This window comes from Topomyia yanbarensis, chromosome 1, assembly GCF_030247195.1.
Source record: "Topomyia yanbarensis strain Yona2022 chromosome 1, ASM3024719v1, whole genome shotgun sequence".
NCBI classification, from domain to species: domain Eukaryota; kingdom Metazoa; phylum Arthropoda; class Insecta; order Diptera; family Culicidae; genus Topomyia; species Topomyia yanbarensis.
In genome coordinates, this window is record NC_080670.1 from 208370546 (window position 1) to 208395545 (window position 25000).

A 25000-nucleotide genomic window follows, 5' to 3' on the forward strand; every position below is an offset into this window, starting at 1 on the left:
AAAAAAAACCTATCCCCCAATTCTAGTCGCATGTACACTCAAAACTATAAATAGGCAAGCGTCATTTGAGCAACACTCAATAGCCTCTACATCTGTATAGACTAACTGCCAACTCACGGAAATCAGCCCGTTTTAGCACACCTTCGAACATTCAATCACGCAAGCGGAAGGGCTTCACAAACACGACAGAAGTGAGAAATGTCACATACAAAAACGAATATTATCCATTCGTAGCAGGTTCCTATAGTTTTATATGTAAGCTTTCAAACGGTATTATTCTGTTTGCTTTTATTTATTCTAAATCTCCTTTACCTTTACCGATATTGAAACCAGTTCGGTAGCAGCTTTTTCTCTGAAAGTAGAACTAACACTAATCCATCCTAGTTGTGTTGGTAGACCACCGCAGATGTTTTTCAAGGCAGATACTGGATAAAAAAGTTCCTTTCTCAAATATAAATAGTTAAAGAAACAAACAAACAAACACACAATAGTTGCTAGTTCAATCAATTTCTCTGAGTCGAAATATTTATGAATATTACTATTAACTTAATGTGTTAGAATTAGTTGTCGAAACATTTGTCATAACATATTGTTGGGTTTGTGATGCTTCAATCAATTGAATATATTATATATTTTATGCTCCTCCTAATATTTTCAGGATAATTAAGAATTTGACTTCTATTCACGGGAATGAGTATTATCGTCTAATTTTAATACATGAAACAAATAATTTGAGCGAAAAACTAAACAAACATAAAAAGAGAAAAAAAGTCAGGTCGTTTTTTTCGCTCAGATGTTTGTTCTTTAATTTAAACTCTGTATAATTATGCATGCAAAATGAAATAGGTTTTATTTCGTACAAGCATACAACAGCATATAATTTATGTGTGCACAGAGATGAGTGACCGATGTATCAGCAGTAAATCCTTGTAATTTTTGCTTGATTTACACTTTTACGTGTGAATCAATGTATAAAAGTAGTTAAATCAATGGAAAGTAGTACTACTACTGTCCAAACTCTCATCGTTTTGGACATTGAAAATCGAAAAATTTACTATAGAAAAAAAAATAAAATACTACGGCACTTCATTGATTCTATTTTTTCAAAATTATGTCAACAGTCGTGAAAAACCATTGTTAAACTAGGCGATCGCGTTTCTATGTTGAATTAAACCGAATTTGAATATTAAACGTAAAAACAGCGACCCAAAAAAAACCTCTTATCTGAAAAGAGGGTGAAAATCATGTATGTATGCATTAATAAAAGAAAAAAATTATATCGATGGTGAACTTATTTTGATGACAAATCTCAACTTTTATAGTAGCCCCCCAATCGTCCAGTGCCTCTGTGTAATGAATTCTTTGCTGACTCTCGTTAGTTCACATTTTTTTTGCTCTTCTCTGTTATTCATCGTTTGCGCTCTCTCACGGATATAAAATGTCACCCACACTAACGCAATCATTCATCCGCCAACAACAAACACATCGAAGCGAGTTTACCGTAGCCGTAAAACAGAAACACAACCGCGGGGAGTCGGGGAAACATCTCTTCCATTCCCTGGGCGCCTGCTACTTAATTCAAAGTTTGTATGCAAATTTTCGGATGCTTTTTCCCGGACATCGCGTCGAACGGCGCGGGCCCGCGACGGATCGATCTGGTTCTCGGATTCGGTTTCGTCGCTGAGTGACGCGACGCGGCAGTTACACCACCGTCTTGTTATTATTATGGCCGGCGAAATATTTTTGTTGCCTTGACCGAGTTCGTAGCGGCAAACGCTGAAAGTAACAGGAAAGCAAGCCTGCTGGAAGGTGAGCGCGAGTAGCAGCGCAGCTGTAGGTGTGTTGTGTCGAAGATGAACACTATTGCATGATGGTATGCGGGAGCGTCGCAGAGTTTGGTCATTTTCATTGAATGAAGTGAATTTCATTTGAAAGCATGCTCTACACAGGGTGGCCAGATTGTATCGCTTAAAATCGATAGACACATGGCAAGTTTATCGCTACACGCAGAACTTTATTTATGCATTGATAGTATACTTTTCTATCTGCCTCTCGTTTCTTCTGCTGTAAATTTTATGCGGTCTATCCACTCATTGAATGCTTACTAGAAGTGTATGCATGAAAATGCATAAAAATCACAGCAGAAGAAAAGAGGCGGGAATAGAAAGTATGCTAACTATGCATATTTTTGTTTCTCAGTGTAGGTCGTACTTTTTATTCAATTTTGTTTCATACACCAAACGACTGAAATTGATGCGAATGGCTATCCCTAATAAAAAATTACTTAAACTTATATAGTGCAAAGATTCCACAAATTGTTTGGATGATGCCCTGAACCGGTCGTTAGGCTCTTAAATCATACGATGTTTATTAGGGATAGAACTAGGATAACCAGCATGATTTGGACCACACACACATATTTTGAATTCTTTTCATACACGCCACCGAAAAACTACCTAAAATTCAGTACTTTTGACTCAATCTCATAGTATCGTGCAGGAAGGTAAAATTAGGTAAACCGTGTTGAAAGTAGTTTCCATTTAACTACGGCAAAAATAATAACTCAACCTTGAGTTTAATTTACTTAAATTTAAGTTGAATTTACCTAATTTTGAGTAAACCCCAAACAACTTAAAAGTACCTTACTACCCGGAAGACCTCGCCCAACAAACATTTCGTGGTTTTATAAACGTTTTAACAGTTGCTTTATTCAGCTCTAGCTGAATATTGGAAGTATACGTGTAATCATATATCGTTTATTCCACCCTTAAACATCCGGGATTTGGAGAATTTATTCAGCTTGTCTGATTAAGACACATGAAAGAACAATTCTTCAGCACGTATACAGCCTGAAGAAAACCACAGTACAGCTTTATCAATAAACCTTTTCGTTACCGCTATTCAGCTGAGAGAATTATCATAGGAAAATTGTTAAAAAAGACATTTATTTCAAGTTATACACGCCATCAATTTCTTTGGAAGCCATATTCTTTTATTAGTGTTACGTTACAGTTAGAGAAAAATTGTATTACCTTGTTGGAAGTCATATCACGTACCTGGATCCGAACCAGCAACCTGTTGAATACTAAGCACTTACCTTACTGTCTGCACCAATCTTGCATACATCGAATGCTTAAGATTTCACCGATGTACCGACAAGTCTAGGCTGCTGAATAGAGTCTGTACAAAGGTTACAGTAGCCTTCTATAGATTTGAGTGAACCTAGTTGGCTTGGGTTCGAATCCCAACCTACGATAATTTTTTATTTCAATTTTTTTAATTAATAATTTTTAGAACATTCGGGAATTTTAAATTAGATAATTTATTTATTTCCAAAATGATGATTATAGTCGTTTTTGTATCCAAGGTGAGGATTTATGGTTGCACAAAACATTTAGATAAGTAAAATGGGTGTTATATGAAAGTGGTGATAACTGAATGATGGATTGAAGTCATTTATAATTCTAAGGTGGCAATCTCCTCAATTTATTTACCACTCCCTGCCAAATGATTTTCTTTCCATTGTGATTTTTTTTTTTGGTAAGCGGACGTCGCTGTTCGAATTCAATAGTTTATTTATTTATATCAACTAAGTTCGCCAGCGTGAATAATCACTTCATTGTACCTTTGTTTGCAAGTCGATGGATAGAACAAAATCATGGTGACAATGCTGGTGTCAAAAATTTATAGCGACGTTGGAACAAAAAGTTTCTCTTGTGTTCAATATGAGAATATTCATGTTTCACAAGTAAACAGACCGTTTCGAATTAAAAGGTAAATTTACATAAACGAGGGCGCTTGTGATTTGCTAAGCTTGTACATTGAAAAACTGTAAATCGTGTATTTCCCGTGGTGAAAACTCAGTAGATATAAAAAAACTAAATAAACTTTCTTTATTTCTTTATTCATTTATTGATCTATAGCTCCTTAACTGTAATATATGCAAAACATCTCAATTGGAATATACCGAAATAATAAAGAAAAATCCTTCATTTAATAGTAAAAAAAATATTGTGTGTATGTTGAGACTCGAACCCCGGTCGGTTGCCATTCCTCATGATTTGCTAATCGCGCCAATTTTTGTAGTAGTTACAATTACCTTTGTTAAACACATAATTCAGCTAAAAGTCAAAGGTGGTATAACGGCAAATGTAAAGGTAGAAACAACTTTTTGAAGACATGTAGTGCAGCTTAATGATTAAAGGTAATACTATTGGTAACAGCATCGTTTATTCAACTCGCAATTCAGTCTAATTAAGATGGTTGAATAAAAGCTTTAATATTGTCGCTATTACATTTATTAGCAGTATAGTTCAGCCTAGTTGGAACTGGCGAATACTGGATTTTAAATAGGCTGAATAAACTGTTAATGTTTAAATAGTTCAGCGAAAGTTTTATTCAGCTTACATAACCTTTAATCTGCTTTAAATCAACACGTAGTCTTATAGTTCAGCTCCTAATGTTTGTTGGGCGACTAAGTCGAATCTCTCGTTTTGTTTTTGACAACACTAATAAGTGCGAAAGCGACGCACAGCTCAAAAGTACCTAAATTTAAGTTAAAAGAACTTATTCTGTAGGTTATTTTACGGTTGCGAGTACATTTTCTTTCAAACTAGATGAATTAGGAGTGCATGTTGTCCGCAAGAGCCATTTCAGCCATTACCCTTCTATCCACCTGACTGACTGTACCGGAGCTAACTATTCCATCTGGTTTCGAAGAAAAGAAAATTGACAATGCATCACCGCACCATCGATTCCTCTTGGCTTGGTAAACGGAAATTATGAAAAATGTTGATGACATTTTTATTTCAATGAACTTCGCTAAATTTTAAGAAATTGAAGATTGAAAACATCTCAAAAATTGCTTAAAATTTGGTTTGATTAGATGAAAGTACACTCAGTATTTTTTACACGGTTTTTTACGCGGATTTTGAAATTTACGCGGTTTTCATTTACGCGGCCTGTGTCCCCCGCAAAAAAAACCTTTCTATTCAATCTTTTGTGGAGATTAGTTGATTGTTTCGGCTACTAATAGCAAGATAATATTAAGATCATGTGAAGTATTTTTGTCATTAGCTATAGCTTTTATAATGTTTCGGTTATCAGGTTCAATTTCTGAGAAATCTTTTATGAAGTAACCTTAATTTTTTATCAAATATTGATTGGATAGCTCTCTCTCTCTAGGTAACCATTGAGCCTACCAATGCTGCATTCTTTTTCTTTTAGCTTTGATGTTAAATTAAATTCAGCATTCGATGAATCATATTATGGAAAGTAGACATTTTATATTTGTAAGACTCGTTCGAGGTACTTGGTACTACAATTTTGGTATTGGTAGGTTTCGTACCAATACCAAAATTGTTCGCTCTCTTGAGACAAGAATATACAAAAATGGTATTTTTTTTCTTCCTCGTTTGTGAATTAGATGTTTTTATTGGCGCTGTTGATGGCTTCCACAATGTTTGTTAAGTTTATTCGTTTGATAATGCAGAAAATATCACCAAATCCACTAGCGTTTCGGTCACACACCATTCTCCCACAAACATTCTTCAAAGTTAGCTATGAAAAGTTTACAGAGAGAAATGAAGAGGACGGGGAATGTGAAATGATTTTCTTCAGTGCAAAAGCCGAGATGGTGTCAAATATGACCTCACTTAACTCTTCTACAGACTATTTTGTTTAAGTAACCAATCCTCTGAATCTGTTACTGGGACACTTGGGAATAAGGTGGTTACATCGACATCTGAAGTTGAAGTGCGATCTCTTGTGTACTACTGAGCGATTGAAGATTTTTCGGGCATATTTATGATTTCATTCACGAGCCATTTTGCCAGTTTTTGTGTAGGGGCACCTACTGCAGAAATAATGTTCCCAATTTCGTTACGGAATGAAACAAGGTTTGCGTCTTCAGAACGAGTGAGATTCCCCCCAGGATTGTACTACACCCTTCAAGAACTTAATCCACCTCTTTTATTACATCTGGGTTTCTACCTCGGTCGTTGCACCCTATTTGGACCAGAAATGGTACTTTGTATCATGTTAGCATTCTGTTGCTTCTTGTCCGTGATAATTATTCTTGATCATTACTTTATTACCCTTATCAGCCTCGATGTAGAAAAACAGGCTTTCCCCTAATTCTTTTATTATTTTAAATCCACCTATATTTTGGATTTTTTTTGCATGGTTTCTATAATGAACACGGGAATTAAAATGAACAGGTAGTCAAATCAAGACAATGTTTATTATATTTAGAACAAGCTTTACATAAACCTGATCTGTCAAGTATTCGAAGTATATTGAAACCATTTCTTTTGATAAAAAACTGTCGAATGTGAAATAAATATGATAAAACCAAAATCGGCATGTCTGTCGCTGATGTTAAATTAGGCATGTAGAATATAAGGTCTTTTGAGGTGAAATTTTAATTTTATTCTGAAAATGGTGTTATATCATAGTTATTTAACCTCTTGCAGATATTTCACCGCAATAGGTAGGGATCATGCCCTAATGGCTCAAGCGGAACGGCTGCTTGAAATTAATATGTCCTGGGGGGGGGGGGGGGGGTATAATGAACAGGTTGTAGTGGGGGCAATATGAACCATCTTGCCTTCTAAGTACCAAGCCTCAAAATTAGTCGGAACGCTAACCTCAAGTTGCAATATCTTCACTTTTTTACAACAGATCCTAAAAGTTTTATCACCCATGGATAACCTCAAGTTTGTAAATGTCTTTCGATGACACAGGATTGTAAATTGATCAATATTATGTCATGAAAATTTAATTTTTCCGTACCAAGTTTTTTTTTGCCTGCAAAATGCCCTGTGTGTATGCAGTGCTCATGATTCGCTGGGACATCAGCATTACTCGGAAAATGCTCTCCAACGCTACGCATTGCATACGTACAGGATAATTTGCAGGTCACTAGAAGGTGTTCATTTTACCCACACGCAATAGACATGTCTCATTTTTGGACATGTTTTCAAATAAAAAATAATGTTTAAAAAAATGTGTTTATGCTGGGCTATTTTCATCAAATATGTACAAAACATGCTTAACAAGAATCATATAAGGTGATTCTAGTATCACAATCGCTTATTAGTTAGAAAATAATGACTTTGCTTAACGTGTTCATTTTACCACCAGTTCCTCTAGTTCTAGCGTCGTTATTTTTGGAATCGGAAGATTGAAATTTTTTTATAATCGTTTCAATGTCAATAATGACTTGTTCAAGATTGGTCATTAAGTATAGTGCAAAATCTAGAGCTTTGTTAAGAAAATCGAATTGTTCCTCGGGGAAGTTATAAGAAGCACAGTTGACGGAATATTTGGATTCAATTTGATGAAACTATTTAGCAAGGAGTTTTTCTCTTACGTTCCGCATCTTCGTACTCTACGATTTTCGAAAAGTGAAAAGGTGTAATTTCGAAACACTACACGTCTCAGAAGTGCATTCAAAGAGCATGCCGCTCTATTATTATTATTTAACGTTGCTAAATCCATCAGTACTAAATTCTGTCGGGTATATCCGCTGCAGCTTGACAACTTACAATTTTTTTTATCTAACTATGAAACATCTCACCCAAGGTATCCCCGACAATTTTCTATCGTCACTTATGCCAACATTTTTCGTCAAGATAAACAATTTTTCTAAGATAGATCAAGCATATATGGGTCAACAGGTTTCGGAGTATTGAGCTTAAATCTTAGTGTCTTTCGTAACTTGGAAGCTAGTCTGTACGAGTTAACAACAACACGTAGTGCTCTTTGTTAAATTAAGATTCTGCCAGATACTTTTATACTACATCAGCTCGATTGAGGTTCTCCAATCAATGGTACCTGTTGGAAATACGAAGGATTCTTCGTATTCTGTCCGACCAGTCATTGGACGAAACATTTATGTGGGTCCCTGCCCATTGCTCAATACAGGGAAAAAGGGGAAGAACTCGCACAAAATGGTCCCATCGAACGAAATGTTCTCGAGATGCTTATAATGTATCAATGTTCGTCGGCAAAGGCCCTGGCAATAGAGATGTATAATGCGCGATAACAAGTAGTGCCTTTTCCAAAGTTTTCCATTTGGTTTAAGAGTTTTGAGTTTCCGAGAGGCTTTATTCGTTTCTCGTCAAAATGGATGTCAAACCACTATTCCACACGTATTGGGCTTGCCAAGGGCGCCCTTGGTCAATATGGCGAAGAGTAGCATATCGTTTGGTCGTGCTCAGATCCTGCTTTGATCATCGTGACTTCACGTAATGAAGTTTTCCAAACGTGCCGATCCGGGACGCCCTGACTACTCAAGACTCCCAAATCCTTTTCCACACAAGCCTTTATCTTAAGTCTATTAATATATAGTCTTTCGAATGACGGCTTCTTCCTAGCTTCTACAGCAGATATCTGCACTAGTATCCCTTCTTCCCAATTTTCGATACAGACTAAAACGGAAACTGACATCGCCGCGTTACCAATAGATACAACACTCGAGATTCGATATTAGCGTTAGATCACTGAGCGATAGCAACTTATGGATCGATAATGAACAATGTATCACATGGACAACGATTCGATGATTTTTTTTTTCAAGCGGACGCATCATCTAGATCTACTAAATCGTCTATACGAGTTCTTAAAACACGTGGAAAGTTTCGAGTCTCGAGAGAGTCTGGTATGCCTGAGCGATCAGAAAACATTGGGAGCAGTATCTCAAATCTGGAGAACTTCCAAAATTCCAATGAACCTTACAGTTTCTGAAGTCAAATTAGAAAATTTTAGAAAGATGCGCAACTGTCAATCCTGCTACAAGCACGAAGATGCCCAGAAGCAACCGTCGATACAAGCAAAACCGTCTAAACCTGACTAACGGTACGACAAGTTAAACACACATTCTAGTAGCGAAAAGAAGAAAAGAGTGGGATCAGCTTACGTCTGCTTCAAACTGTTTCAAAAAGGGTCATCGTTCGTACAACTGTTCGTCATCAAAAATCTGTCGTACATGCCAGAAGCAGAATCACACTCAGTTGCACGACGATGAGACCGCACCGAATCCTAACTCTCGAGTGAAAACAGCATCTACGGTAGAGAAGGAAGAATCTTAACCAACTGGTCAAAAGGTGACGCCATCCCCAATCAGCTACATGATCGTTCCACCATATCCAATTTTCGAGAGTGATGGTCTGAAGGACAAAAACGATTAAACACATCTTTACAGCGTTCTGTTGGACAGCTATTCTCAGATGAACTGCATCTGCGAAAAGATGGCCAACACTCTAGGCATCCAGAAGCAAAGAGATAGTGTTCCGATCGCTGGAATAAATTTGAAGAAAACCGCATGTGACAAGAACGAGATATGCCCTGTATGATATGATTCCTGTTGCAACGATTTCCGAGCAAAAATAGAATGCTTGGCGATCTCGGGAATCGCCGACACGATTCCATCGAAGAGCATTAACGACACTAGTTGGAACATTACTCACGGTATTCAGTTGGCCGATGAATTAACAGGCACTGGTCGGTATAGTTTAGAAGGTTGAGTGGATCGTTCCATGGTAGACGTCTAAGTGCGAATAAAATTTCGTTTGAAGAACAACGATGTGATGAACATTCTGAGTCTACGTACTGTCGAGATTCGACAGACAGACTTGTAGTTCGATCTCCGCTCAAAAAAACCTCGACGAACTAGATATCCGTCGTTCTTCAGCACTCAAATGACATGCTGGTGAGCCGACTGAATCGATTTCATTCGAAAGTTTTTTTTCCAGTACCAGAAGAAACTGGAAGTACTCCGGAGAAAATCGTTCTAATACACTCTTCTTTTTTTCTTCTTCTGGTAGCAAACCGGAGTAAAAATGAGCAAGTATTTTTTTGCTCCTGTTTACTCCGGAGTGACTTCCGTATACTGGAACATATTTTAAGAATACCAAACACTCGGTCACTGCAAAGAAGTCAACAAGGAGGACGACGAATGCAAGCAGAAAACGTATTATAAGCCGTCCCTCGCAGTGCTTAGACCAACTACCATCAAATGGAGAGTGGTGTTCAATACCTGTGCGAAATCATCAATGGAATATACCCAGTTCTCTGCACTTCTGCTCGAAAGTGTATCGATTCATGGAGTGATTGCATAGCCTTTCTTTATACAAAAAAATCTGAAAGATCGATTTTCTCCATACCGTTTTTAGAAACATTAAATGTTTATTGCATAATTTTTTGAAGAAAACTGTAAAAATTCACTTATATTGTAAATCTACTGGAAAAACTCTGCGTCGAACAATATAGAAACAGTAATTGCCGTAGTATCTGTTGTTCTACGTGCTACGTATGCTTTTTTCGTAATATTAATTTCGTAAAGTTAATTTCTTCTCATCATCGCAAATTCGGCCAGATCGGAAACACTTCCGCATTCGTTTTTCACGCGCGTTCATGAATGAACTTCACTGCTGCTGTTGTACGGTTCCACCACGGGAATGTCAAACTTTCTGCCAACCAAATCCCATCACTCTTGAAGTGTTCAGTCTGTGTTCAACTTCACAATCAAAACATTGTCGTTCGTTCGCTGGTAGTACAGGTTTTCTACACTTTCGTTGCGTGCCTCCCAGAAGTCCAGACAATACAAAAGCAGGAAGAACAAATTATGGAGTAACTCACATTGTTCCGCCTGGTACCGCAGATTCCCACAAATCAGCTGTGCGATCATCGGTCGCAACAACTGTGCTCGCAGATGAGTGGTGGAATTTTGCCCCTACACAACCTATAGGTAGTGGCTGGTAGTGTGTTGTAACATTCCAGAAGAAAGGTATTTGTGATCAGGTAGTAACTGGATTATTGGTTCAATCCGAGATTTTCGTTTCTCTTGTAAAGTGAAAATTGTTCTGTGGGACGAGCGAGATATCGAAACGTCTTAGATCAAAAAACGGAAAAATCGAAAGTGACGACCCTGTTCCTGTCTGCGTTGTGTGGGGCTGTGCCCCAATCGTGTTAAACGCGACCGTGTAGGTATAGTGCTTTAATATCGGGTGCTCGCAACGGGATCGTGTTTTTCCGCTTCACTTAAAAATATTGGTGAGCAGTATTATGTAAATTTATTCATCCCTTGCGTTTTGTTGTGAATCGAAGTGGAGATAAACGGAACTTAATCCAATCAAGTGTTGAGTGTGATGTGATCGGTTGTGGAACATTACCAGACAAGACAGCAGCGGATATCGACGACGACGGAAGAAAATATGCTTTCGAGCTCACTATGATAGCGACTGGTACGAGGCGTGCGGGACAGAAAATGTCCAAACAACAAGGCAAATATGAATTGCTTAAGGAGAACACTAGTTTAAGGTAGGCAACCCGAATAAATTATCTAAAAATAGTTTAGAATTGGCAAATATTTCAGCTACGCTTGAAATCACGGAAATGCAATTGATGACAATTCAAGGCCAATGTTAATAATAGAGGAAACAATCAACAACAGCTTGAACGGTTCAACGCAATCCAGATTGGTATTTGAGGGCTGTGGTTGTATTTGAATTGATAGCAGCTAATTCAATACTGCTATCATTAGAAACAGACTTGTTGACTATTTTCTTTGTCTGAGTCGGAAACGTTTCCCTCTCAACACATCGGAAATTTATTTACTGTTTCAACTGAATTACGCATCGTCAGCGAGTTCATTATCGTACGATTGTTCTTCTAACTACGTATACTGATGTATATTAAAAGCAATTTTCAATGCGGGATCGAAAACTCGAAATCAGGACGACTAATCTCCTTGAAAAATCCTTTCAAGTAGGTCATTCGATACGGATTCGAACTTCCCGAACACCACCCTCTTTATTCATAATGCACCGATTTGGCTCAACAAGACCCTGACTGAATCCGGTGGTGACCAAGAATGGCACCATCAAATACTTACGTACGGTCAGTATTATGTTACAACTTCCCCTTAGATGAAACAAAAAAAAAAAAAAAGGATGACAAAAGTGCAGTGCTTCGACAGGACATAAACTGTATAAGGGTGCTATTATGCCCTTCTTTCTCCGCTGGAAGGGATCTATCGTATCCCCGATGTCGAAGGAGCTGCGATTTAAACGCGCTGATGATGTGGTGGCACAGAACAAAGGCAATTAATTTGAAATACAGTGACGGTGGTGCCATTGGCATTGGTTGGCTGCAACGGACAAGAATAAGTTATCGTTGAGAAATGCGCACGTCTTTTCGAATTGGGTCACACAATTTGTGTTTGTGATTTGCTAATAGAAAGTTCTAATTGTAATAGAAGAATTTTGTGCTTTTTCGCACCTCATTCTTTTGCTTACAAATTTTCTGCAGCCTGACTCGGTGCCTCGCTAGATCCATTGAATTGCTCGTCCTTTGAGCCATATACTTCCCAAATTTACGCTTATAATGCAGCATTTTCGGCCGTACTGCGTACTTAAACCATTTTACTCCGAACACAGTCCCCGCCGGTGGGGAAACTACTTCGACTAAGAGTTCTTCGCTGGCGGTATTTCTCACAATATCGAAGAGATGAGCAAAGCAATTTAGTTTAGTGAGCGAATCGTGTCCAATTCGCTACTTCATTAGTTCGGTGCAGCGCATTCATTCAGTTATTTTCGGTTCAGATTAAATTTCAGTTTCAAACTGAGTTTTGTTTCTGTACTGGCTCTGAGTGGGATTATCGAGCAAGAATGCATCAGACAAGATTACGCTGTTCACTTATTTTTTCCCCGGCGGTGGATCTAGCCTAATCATGGCATCAACTCAATTCGCAGAAAAAAATCTCTGGGTTTTCCAGGTTGAAAGGTTATTTTGTCCAAAAAATTATTTTCCTTTTTTTGTTTACAGACTGTGAGTGAGTCATATTGTTCTTTTTCCTATGCTGCAACGACATTCAATAAGCAAAGGACTGCCAGATATGAAACGTCAATAGTTGAAATACACGAAACAAGCAGTTGTGCAACGTAGAAAATATCTTCGAACCCTCGACGTCTAAAGATCTTTGATCAGCACTCAGAGGATTTCGGGAATCAAGAGCAACGGCACGGAATAAAATCAAGCTAGCAAAACAAAAATTGCTGAAAGATTTCGCCGAGCATCACAACGACCGAACTATGATGTACAGATAATACTCTGCCTGGTAACTAGCAGCGGGGCACTGTGGTACTCAAGCGAGTGAATGACTTTACGGACAGACCAAAAGCGGAAGAACCGGCAAACACTACTGCGAAAAATCGGCAACCTCAAGCTACTCTCCATCCTTTCAAGCAAAGGGCAGAACGGCGGACTTCACTCTGCATGAGCTTTTGTGGGATGTCTGTGGAAGTGTCTCAACGGGGCCTGACATGGTCGGCCATCCTCATCTCCAACTACTCTCGTTATCCTTAATAACACTTTTGGAGACTTTCAACACTGTTTGGCACAGCGACGCCTTTCTCTTAAGCTGTCGAATCACTTTAGTTATTCCAGTTCCATAACCCAATTGTAACGACACTGGAATCCAACGGATTTCACTCACTAGCTGTATGGCTAAACTGTTGGAGTGCATTGTAAACAGACGACTCATCGCCAAGCTGGCGTCAAGGTGCGACTCGATTAACAACACGCTTTTCTTTCTGGACGCGGTACTGACACGTACTTTGCAGAACTAGAGAGATCGCTACCGAGAGCGATGAGCACAGCTTCATAGCGTCGTTGGATCTCTCCAAGGCATACGACACAACTTGGTGGCATGGAATACTTCACACTCTAAATTCTTGGAGAATTCGTGGTCATATGATCAATATACTACAAAGCTTTCTTACCGAACGGAAGTTCCAGATTTGCATCGGATGTTTCTTGTCTCAATTTTATCGATGACACTGTTTCGCGCGCGATGCAACCGATATTCAAAGTAGTCCGGGTTGAGGTTGAAATGCAAAGAAGCCTTTGGCGTAATCCTTGTCGTACGTTAACGCAAAAGGGCAGCTCTAAACCGTAAGCTACAGGCCGCAGTAAAGGATGCCGGAAAGTGGACTAAAAAGTTTACTTCGAGTTTTCCGCCACCAAGTCAAACATCTTCTACTGTAGTCCCTTTGCTCGACTAGATCCGGTTCGTAACATCACCATCGATCGAGTAGCCGATTGAGAATCCGCGATGTAACGTTGGGCCGGATATTGAATTTTAAGACGCATTACAAGTAGGGGAAGAAATCTTGTGAATCCGGATATTGAATTTTAAAAAAAAATGTTTGGAGTCAAACTACCGCGTGGCAAACGTACAACAATGCTTCTAGTTGGATCGGCTATGATCAATTTGAAGTTAACATCCGGCATTGACCTAGCGAGGTTCTGCTCGCCAAATATCGCTGCAAACACTCGCTCCTGCTCTGACGCCTTCGTGACCAGCCCAATTCAATCGATCATGACCGAAGCGGGTACTCTTCCTTTCGAGCAACACAATCCCTCGCACGGATTGCCTTACGTTAAGTGGAAAAAGGCTATAAAAACAACAACCTCCTACTGATTCGATTTTACACGATTTTCAAGAACTTCGCTAAGCAAGTTCCGGTACGAAGATTACCAAATGCCCGGTTAATCTGAGGATTCCCAATGCTAGATTTCTCACTTTGGTCTGACTAGTGGAAGAGGCAGGAGTTGTCCGTTTCTAAAATTCGCGTCGTGGTGTGTTTAAAAAGGTAGCAAAGTGACATGAAGATTCCTTAACAGTTTGCTAAAACGTTACGTTTCCTTTCCCAAACAGCTAGGTAGAATCCCATTCAGTGGCAGTCAGTGTAGGCAGTGTCGTGTGCGTATTTGTTTGATTAAAGGTAAGCCTCGTGTTCTCGTCCTACATGCAAAGTGCTTATTCTCTGGTTTGTGTGCGGTGCTATTTTTCTCGCAGATTCGCAACGGTCAAACGCCCAACACACCACACCATACCGCTAGCGACAGCTTCTGACCCCACCGTCAGCTCTCAGAGTTTCCCGGCGGTACACGTGGCCGGAAGAGGGTTGCTGACGTCATCAACGCGCCCTTGGCGACACGCTACAATCGGCAACCAACATCATCTACGTTTTCGGTTGCGGCCGGAATTTGCGGCGTCCGTACCACGTCGAGCGAATCTGGGGTGACGACTTCGGCACAGATTCCAGGAAGACAGACAGCAGAGAAACAGCTCCGTCGTCATCCGCAGAATGCAATAAGCAGCACGTCAAAAAGGTCGTGAGTAAATAAATGCACGTTTTCCGTTTTGTGATTGTCCATGCGCATGTGACCAAAACAGGGCCGCTACCCTAAGTAAAAAGCGAGCCTTTCGTAGCACCGGCCGCTTGCATACAGCAGGCCGAGAAAAAAGCACACAAAGAGAACACACGAGGCACGAAAATAGACGCCACACAGTGATCACAATAATATGTAGGAGATATAGAACGGGAAAGGGAAAGGAGAGAGGAGACTAGACCTAGGATATGAATGGAAAGCATGTGTTAGGATTGGAGAAATAAAATGTGTATAAAGCTCAAGTTAAACTTTGTTGGAAGCCGTACAATTGTGTCTCAGAATAAGGCTTTCTCCGTTTCAGATGCACCAAGAATGCATTAGATTTGCCTTACGTGAAATAGTCCCGTCTTAGTTTATTATGCTGGTTTTTTCGTGTCGTCGGTTTTCGTTTATTTTTTGTAGTTTGCTGTTTACTGGAGAGGTTGACTCCGAGAACAACCGGGACAAATCCCAATTCTTTCATTTTGTCAGTCTACGGTGGGATTTGTAGACTTTGCCAGTGATGAGAAAACCCGTGGCGACGGACATTGTGTTTGAAGGTACGGACATCCTGACTGCAGTTTAGGTCTTTAGGTCGAGTACATCGGACACGTTTTAAGTCAGCTAGCTCGCTTCCCTTCCCGCATTAGGGATAAATAGAACCTTCCCTTGAAAGGTCTCAGGCCGGGCAAACCTTCATCTGGTGGGTGGTCTCTCAATTGGAGGGTGGCGCTTAAATCACCCACTTAACAGCGGGGAGCGGTTCGGCTGGCCAGTTACAAGGTGGGCTTCATGATAATGATATAGCGAGAACATTCAGCCTCCCGCAACATAGTAGCGTTTTCTCAGTGGAACCGTATGCCATTAAGCTGGCTTTATCGATCCCGAATCTCTTCTAGCATTTTGCCTGCCATCGTTAGAAAGACATTATCCGCAAATCCACGACTCCTATAGGTACCTTTAGTAGTAGAGCTCCATTTTACCTGATGTTCCAAAGCGTTGGGCCAAGTATATAGCCTTGCGGCACTCCCGTCGTGTTTCTCCGTAACTTCTGTCACTACCTCGCCTTATGGTATCGGCAGCCGCTTCGTTGGATCATGTTCCTGGAATATACACTGTACGGCTAACTTTAGCTTATCCAAGTACACGATCGGTAAGCGCTTGGCATCAGCTTCTCGACACGGCTCTTTGTAGCAGTTTAATTCGCTCACCTTTATCTCCTGTGTGAAAGCGTTTTTTTTACCACACGGAACACTGCGTTACGCATATCTCTGTTTGTTTCGGTGATGGCTCGCTGAATGCGTCATCTGGCTCTACGGTGAATAACCCGGAGAGTGCTGTGTCTCGTTCCACTAGTAGGCTGAACTCCAATCGTTCTTTGGCTTCAGTTTTCTAGGAATCGTTGTATCACATGGTTTCGTTAACGTTTCCGCCAGCTTGTCTACACGCATGTTCGAAGCTCTACTGTCTATGCAAAGAGCCGTGACGAAAAGTTCCTAGTCCAAATCGTTCGTCTTCCACTACTCGTACATCGATGCAGACGATGAAAATGTCGGTGACAACCAGGTCTTCAGCGACGAGCTCCCTACAGTGGCAAAAGTACTGAAAGTGAAGACTGCGATCTCGACGTTGCCAGATGCGTTCAGAACAGTGCTGCAAGAATGGCAGAATCCCAGGTAGATAGTAGATTCAGAAGCTGATCTTGCTGCAAAACCAGCGAAGTCACCAGGAGATTCAGCATCGTATCGGTCTATATGCCTGCTGGTTACTCTTGTGGAATTCTGGGGAGGGTCATCTTCGACAGGCTGGTAAACTACACGGAAGCAGAGAACGGGCTATCGCACAGTCATCGCGAGGACGAAGAAAGCATCGAAGCAAAAGAGAAGGGCTAATCGCTGCTTCTCCGTAGTAACGATCGACGTGCTGGGTGGCTACACTGAATGCGGATTTCGGACAATCTACACAAGGTTCTGAAAAATTACAAAGACATAGGGCAGAGGTCAATTAGGGTTACGGCGAGAGTGCCTTAGGGACTCCATGTTCGGCCTAACTCTGTGGAATATGATGTACTATAAAAAGTCTTCGTCGGAGTAGACTAGATTTGAGTACATCGTGCAGTAAGAACAAATGCGTTCGAGTAGAAGCAGGGCCTGGGTGCAGAATACTGGTACCATAGAAATGCGTACAGCAAATGAGGGCTATCCACTTGATATCAGCACAAACGAATTGCCTGAGCACAACGTCTAGTGACCAGCGAAAAGAAAATCAGTGAACTAGTAGTGACAGATAGGGACTGAGAATTGTGAGTGCATGAGCACAGCCCTCTTCCAAAGTAGTCGCATCTAGTGGTTTGAAGGGGGTGGGGGGTCTTCGAGGCACAGGAAGACATAGGTTATACTTGGACGGGACATCGTTTCAAAGGCCGAACTCTGTGGATGAGACAATGCTCTAAACGACAAAAAGCACCGATCTTGTTCTTATCATCAACGGATGTACAGTATCCTCTGTAGATGTCTAATGAATTGGGGACTAACTTTCCTCTTTATCCGCCGAAACGGCCGGTCAATCGGTAGAGGATGTAGGAATGCCAACGAACTACTTTTCGTCCGAAATCGGTCAGGACTTAAATAAACTTTTCTCTGGTTCTGAGCTAAAATGCCCATAAAAGCATAAGAGTCCCGCATGGATTTTTATCGAAAATTAGTTATCTATTGGATTGTATTCTGTATCACCACTGAATCATAATGCTCAAATAAGATTACCAGGTGTGTTCAGGAAATATCGAAAAAATACCAAAACATGGTTGTCCCATCCATAAGGCTCAATGAAAATGTAAATCTTGAACAGCGTTTTTCTCGGCTTGCTGTTTTTCAGCATGGGACTCTTATGCCTTTATGAGCATTAAACTACGCCAACAACTGGAAAAACTGGCGTGCAAGGTTAATAGAAGACTGATGTCCTCCCGGTTAGCTCGCAGGTTCTCCAGCCCCTACTGACAAGAGCACAAGATCCACAAAGTTACATTTGCAGAGTGATCTTTCCTTAGGATTACCGGCAGGTTGAGAATAACTGAAAGTAGGCAACCCGAAATGGTATAATATAATAATTCTGACAAACTTGAAAGCATTTTTGTGCCCTTGATGAGCGTCGTACATAATGAACGTCTCATATAAATATTTTTAAAAGAATTGATTTTTTTCCCATCCCATATCCTTAGTGGGATGATAGGTGAACTTGTCATCCATGGTACCACTATGCGCCGTTCCCTAATGCTAACATCCTATGCTTGTGATGCATTCTTGTCTGTAAATCTTAATCTGCAAACGTTTCGAATACATGGAACATTCGAGCTTTTTCCACATCATAGGATTTCCTGCCAAACAAGGATATTTCCCCATTGGCATTGTAATTTCTCAGCCCGCATCCTGCCAGATGTTCATCCGCCCATCTAGACTCTGTCAAGATGAGGACCTACTAACCCTAACTGTTCGTATGTCCTTATAGCACACCAGTTTCTTTCTCAAGCAGGCGTTGGCTGTTAACGAGTCCCAGGAGCTTCAGATGCATCATGTAGAGGATAGTCTGCGTTGCGTTGCGTTGTGAAGATGATTTTGGCGGATTGCACACTGACTTCATCATGTTTGACTGTTCGTTATCTAATAAGAGTTGCTTAGGAAATGGTAAGTAGGAATTCATACCAATCCTACCCATATTAAAACCTCAACAACATGATAGCCATCATTGCCGGCCGCTCCAATCTCCATCGTTCACGGGGAAGGATAAAGGACAAGGTAGACGGGAAGTGTTGATGCTCCACCTACTTAACGGAAGGACGACGATTCATCAGATTCTTCCATAGGTGTCGCGGAGTTGGTGGTTTGGAAGGGTATAAGGTCTCGCTCCAAGCAAGCGATGCGACCTGTAAAGCATAATTAATTAAGTAGTTGTTTAGTTAGTCTTCGAGTACACGATCACTCGAAAAAGATCTTGTTTAGTTTTTGGTTCTTTTTAAACTCTGGGCAGCCGGCCACCGAGAATATCCTATGTTCCCTAAACAAAAGCGGCCGACCGTGGGAGTATTGCCTAGAAAAGCTAATCTTATCTATGTAATGGGCCGGATCACTATTTATTGCAACATTAATGAGACAGACTTCGCTACTTCTTCTCTACGATATATTTATTGGGTTGAAAACTACCGAGTGATAACACGGGCAGAGTATTTATTATTTTCCATATTGGATTGTATATGGAATACGAGCGATAACGAACACTGAAGGGAAATATAAAGGATTGGTAACCTGATGCACGGGCTTGTTAGCAATAACGGAGCTTGTAATTAGGTACATAAAAACAGACGCGTCGAATTTTCAATACGTATTGACCCGTGATCATCGATACTAGTCAGATTAAAATCTTATTGGGGCTAATTTCCGATCAACTATTCATTTTTACGGCAATGTTTTCTCGACTAGATCTGTTCGCACCCTCTCATTCTGCTACTATCGGCAGAAGGCTGATAGCACCCAGTCGTCGCCGGTCTAAGGACCAAATGTCATCAACAGACTTAGACTCGCGAGGAGGCATGAGATAGGAAACTTGTAAGAAATTTGTTATCCCATATTTTGACGACCTGCATCATGTATGTTTGCTGAACCGAGACAAGAAAGGCAAAATAATTGTGATTAGTATCGTATTTATGTGCATAATTGAACAAAAGGAAATAAATAATTAAACGGTTTCTCAATTGACTGTTTCCTTGTTCGTAGTTTTCCTTCTTGTTCTAGATGTGTTTGGGCTACTGCCTTTCCGTTCTTTTAGCCATCACTTTCTCCTGCGTCAGGTTGCATCTATTGTATCAAAAGAAACAAATGAAAAATAAAAAGTGTGATTAGTGATCGTATTTGGATCTATGACTTTATGAGATATGACTCACAATGATCATTCTGAATGTCTTTAATAGTCGCTGAACCAGGCTCTTGCCCACAACCGCCGTCTGATCCTACTTTGACGGCATCCCGGGTAGAGCTCGGCTCAGTATAGCCCCAAGTTAAAACCTCATAAGTATAAATATCAGTGTAATGATTTCTCCTTCCAGACCCTGAGCATAACCCTTAGACATTCCCCTTGCTTATCATTTCGGTACCGTTACCGGTTATCTGGTACGGCTCTCTTAGCCTTCGAGGATTATTTTACGAGACCCGGAAGGAGAATCAGTCTAAACCCCAAGCTACTGGTCAGACTAACGGCAACCGGCGGGAGCGAAAGACCTATTTTGGGTCCTCGAGTCCCAGGGTCGTTAAAGAGGTGGTGGGGAGGCGTACGGACTTTGTTAATAACGAGATTCGGGGGTTAGTTTTAAACGTTCTATTACTCACTCTCAAACACAAGACAGTTGGCGGTAGAGCGGCTTTGGTCCTTGTCGCGATGGCCACTTGTTGTAAACGACGGTTCTCCTTCACCGTATCACGCGGCCAGGCAATGCGAGAGCCTAGGTTGGGCAGTGGGTGGTTCCCTCACGGTCTTGAAAATCACGACCACGAGGCGTTTGGGTTTCTCCAGAGGTACAATCACTTGGCAAGTTGACGACTCGCTGGACACAATCTAGCACGGTCCGCAGACCGCCTCGTCCTTGGCTATTAGCAGATGGAAGTGGTGGCGGAATTAACACCGGGATCTGCGACGACGTTCTCCTTTACGTTTTAGCCCTTCCGACACAGGGCACGATTACGGCGAGTCTCTTTGTCCGGTCTTGGCTAAACTCCACGTTTCCAGTGAAGCGAACGGGGCATGCAGCTTACCTAGCCCTCCTTATTCAACACTTAGCCCTAAACTTTGACTTTTAGGTAAAACGATGCGTTCACTTCCACGGTCTAGGTACAAGAGAGCTGGTCTCGTTTTCTTGGCTGCCACTAGGCTTTCGATCCTCCTCTTTCAGTCTTGTTCCCCTATCCAGCATCCGGTCCACTCGTCTAATTTACCTGTCTCATCTTCTCACTCCCCAAAAGCCACCTGTTGGAGTTTTTAAATTTGCTTCCCACTACCATTGCATCACCGCGAGCAAATAGGGTTCTAAAACATCATCCCTACTCCCGCGCATACCAAAGCGTTGAAAATTGCAATTTTATTTTCTCACTATAGTTTTGGGAAATTGTAACACTTCATGGTTACAGTACCAACCAGTGAGCACTTTGCCTTTTACCCACTGCACTACCACCATCTTCCTCGTTTTTTACACCTATCGCTGGCATCATATGTCATATTTGGCTACGTAATATGACTTCCAAAGCAGATAATCCTATGAAAGAAGATTGCCGGGTGCACTTTCTGCACCAGGTGTCATATCGCATTTGTAGATACACATGAAAAGTGTATCTTCAATACGATTTGATGACCGGAAGTATAGATAAGGAACCCACACTCCACATTTCCTGCCAAACAAGATTTTTTCTCATATAAACTAATAACTCGTTTAACTTTCTGATTAAACAAACAAGAATGTATTGTATTTCAAAATCTGTGCCAAGAAATGGTTACAAATCCAAAAGTAACCGTTCCTTTGTTCTAAGCGCCCTAATGAATATTGGGGAAACAATATTTCGTTTCGTCGAGCTAACCACGGCTCACCCACCACCCCCAACGACGTAAAATCGCATATGCCAAAAGCACCCCGTTTGCGTGTCTACTCAAGTGGCTAGTTTCCACACCTTCTCTCTATGAATATACACGAGTCTAAGGAACGCGCATTATTATATTTCTTCGAAACAGGCGGAAAAACAAAGAAAAACAACCGAGGAATCCCCGCTGGAAAGAAATCGCAGAAGGATTTTATATGGAGGATAATCAAATACTTCGTCTTATTAGAAGGAGGTTGTTTAGGGGTGTGAGCAATGGCGTCAAGTGTTGCCAGTCGACTAAATTTATTGGACCGGCAAGTTGGTTGGCAGTTTGAGCTTCTAGATGCAAATCAAATCAGGCTGGAATAGAAATTTGGAATTGAATAATAGTAATCACATTTAGCCAGGCAACACTGCCCCCCACCGTCTTAGCATAAACAGGCATAAATCTGCTGGGGAAATTCCATCGAAGCAATAGAGGTGCCACCGAAAGCACCCCCACTGTTACGAAGAGGCATACTAATCAGATTTATTACTGGCTGGCATTTCGTTCGGGCTGTAACTTTCCCCCAGCAAAACTTCCTTTTCGAATAGTTTTTCTTTCCACTCACCGGATAATTTGATTAGTTTATTTCACATTCTATACACTACATTCCGTATTTCGCCTTTTACAGGAAAAAACACACCTACATACAAGGATGCCTTCTGCTGGCCTTATGCGCACTGTCCAGCGTGGCGGTGTACGCGACCTGGACGATGATCTACCGACAGAATCTAATCATTCCACCGACACTAATCGGTAAGTAAGAATGCTGAGAACGTGTATACAAATGGTAATCGTCCGAAGGAAGGGTCACGGCACGGGAACAACAACTGGTGCAACGGTAGTTAGGGAGTTGATAAGTTAATCAGAGAATGCACGGCTTGCTGTGCTTTTGTTCGTAGATAGGTAATTAACACCTTATCTGGAAGTTTAATAAAAAGCGACAGCGAAATTGCGCCGTTGAGTTGGCTATTATCGTGGATGCAGCGAAAAAAAATTCTTGGTAGTTGTTAAGCGAGCTATTTATTTTCACTCAACGCAAAAAATTAATTTAAATTATTCATGTTTCTTCGCAGAAAAAAAACTTGACTCGAGTCCAATCGATTCTGCTTGTAATAAGTTTGCCATCGACCTAAATTTATCAGATCGCTCATATTCTATGATTCGATTGCGTGTGGCCTTTTCTGAGTCAAGCAAAAAAACAAGGCAATATTCGCTAAATGCTCAATAACACCACTAACCCCTGCCCTTCGCTCAATTTCAGACATTCCGCCCCTGTGGCCCGAACGATTACGCCAGTACGCCGGAAGTTATCGCACCGCCACCACCAGCGCCTTCCATTCATCGGTTCCTTCCTCAGCGGCGGAGCCGGACGACGATGTCGACACGGCAGTACTGTTTCCGAACACGCAGCAGCCATTACCAGGCGGACTCAACGACACGGAATCCAGCACCGAAGAGCAACGTATCAAAGAGCTGGAAAACGAACGAATCCTCCCGTCAAAATTCGGTAACTTCATTTACTCGAAGGAAGCCTCCAAGGGGGCGCGGGAGGTGCGGAAGATTGTCTGCTACTACACGACACCCACGATGACGGGGAGAGGAGGCAGAGGCCGGGTGAGAAGTAATCTCTACCCGGAACACATCGATCCGTATCTGTGCACTCATCTGAACGTGGGAATGACGTACATCCTGAACGGGACGGTGTATATCGACGACGATCTGCGGCGGGTGTTCGAGCAAACAAAGCTGCTGAAGAAGGCCAACCGGCAGTTGAAGGTTCTGCTGTGGGTTGGTGGCGGTGGTGTCGGAGGGTTTGCCGAAATGGTAACCAACCATGCCAGTCGGAAGTTGTTTATTCAGTCACTGAAAGCGACGCTGGAAATGTATCAGCTGGATGGAGTCGATCTGGACTGGGAGTTTCCGGGCAGTGGGAATAAGAATCGAATGCATTTCTCGCAGCTACTGCACGAAATTCGGCGGGAGTATCAGCGGGAACATCGGACGTATATTTTGAGTGTGGCGGTGGCAGCTCCGGAGATGATCGCTTACATGTCCTATGATGTGAGGGAGATCAACAGTTATGCGGATTATGTGAACATTATGACGTATGATTACCATTTCTTTGCGCCGGAAACGCCGTGGACGGGTAAGTTTGAGGGGGATATCTAAAACATTCTTTGTTCTATAACCGCCCTCTTTATCTCACAGGCTTCAATGCACCGCTATATCGCCGCCAGGACGAACATTCGATCTTCGGCACTCTGAACATCAACGCTTCCGTCCATTACTGGCTATCGGCGGGACTGGAAAAGAGTAAAATCGTGATCGGTTTGCCGACCTATGGGCACACATTCCAGCTGGTTAGCGCCTTTAATACACGGATCGGAGCACCGGCTTCCAACTACGGTCGGGTAGGGATGGTTGGATTTGCTTCCTATTCGGAGATTTGCTGGTTCCGGCGGCACAATATCTACGTCCATCAGGTGTACGATGTGGATAGTTGTTCGCCCTATCTGTATGCGGGGACCGAGTGGATTTCCTACGAGGATGAGCGCAGTTTGGAGTGTAAGGCGAACTACATCAAGGAGCATGGGTTTGGTGGGGCGATGATCTTTTCGCTTAATACCGATGATTTCGGGGAGTACTGTGCGGATAGTTTGCTGTACGACGAGGAGGAAGCTGGTGGCAGGAGAAGACAGGAGCAGAGTAATTTTCCACTGTTGAGAAAGATCCATTCCGTGCTGGCGGATTAGGGAAAGGGTACGTTAATGGTGGTTTCTCCTTCCGATAGCTAGATGGAGCCGGTGAGCATTTGAAACAGTAACGACTTATAACGATTAAGTACAGTTTTATGCATTGATGTGTTGTTGGATGACGATGACAGCGATTTTTAGAGAAAGATTGGAATTGTGAGGAAGACTCGGAAACTGATATTACATTCGAAGATATTAATTGAAGCACAGTGTCGAAATTGCGAGAAAAAGAAACAAACGAACAGTATATAATTAACGGTATCTAGTCAGCTCGCTTGATTCGGTGCGATTTCACGTAGGTATGAATTTATTTATGAACAAAAATTAGACGAATCCGCGCTTGGGCGTTTCAGGACACACAAACCATT

At 41.5% G+C, this 25000-nt stretch overlaps 2 protein-coding genes across 11 annotated transcripts in view; one reads left to right on the forward strand and one right to left on the reverse strand.

Annotated features, from left to right (window-relative positions):
• Positions 1-25000, reverse strand: part of LOC131690055 (protein gone early) — a 173000-nt gene that overhangs the window by 4585 nt on the left and 143415 nt on the right. The window lies entirely within an intron of this gene.
• Positions 10492-24994, forward strand: LOC131690092 (chitinase-3-like protein 2). Its single transcript, XM_058975622.1, has 4 exons — positions 10492-11322; positions 22508-22632; positions 23141-24025; positions 24088-24994. Exons 1-4 carry the CDS (start codon positions 11234-11236, stop codon positions 24630-24632), a joined length of 1644 nt encoding a protein of 547 aa, XP_058831605.1. The 5' UTR covers positions 10492-11233; the 3' UTR covers positions 24633-24994.

Bases quoted from the DNA above. Each gene is read 5' to 3' on its own strand.
- LOC131690092 (XM_058975622.1), top strand. From the start codon at position 11,234: ATGATAGCGACTGGTACGAGGCGTGCGGGACAGAAAATGTCCAAACAA. The intron at 22,633-23,140 runs GTAAGTAAGAAT...GCTCAATTTCAG, and splicing joins CATTCCACCGACACTAATCG to ACATTCCGCCCCTGTGGCCC. The intron at 24,026-24,087 runs GTAAGTTTGAGG...TTTATCTCACAG, and splicing joins GCCGGAAACGCCGTGGACGG to GCTTCAATGCACCGCTATAT.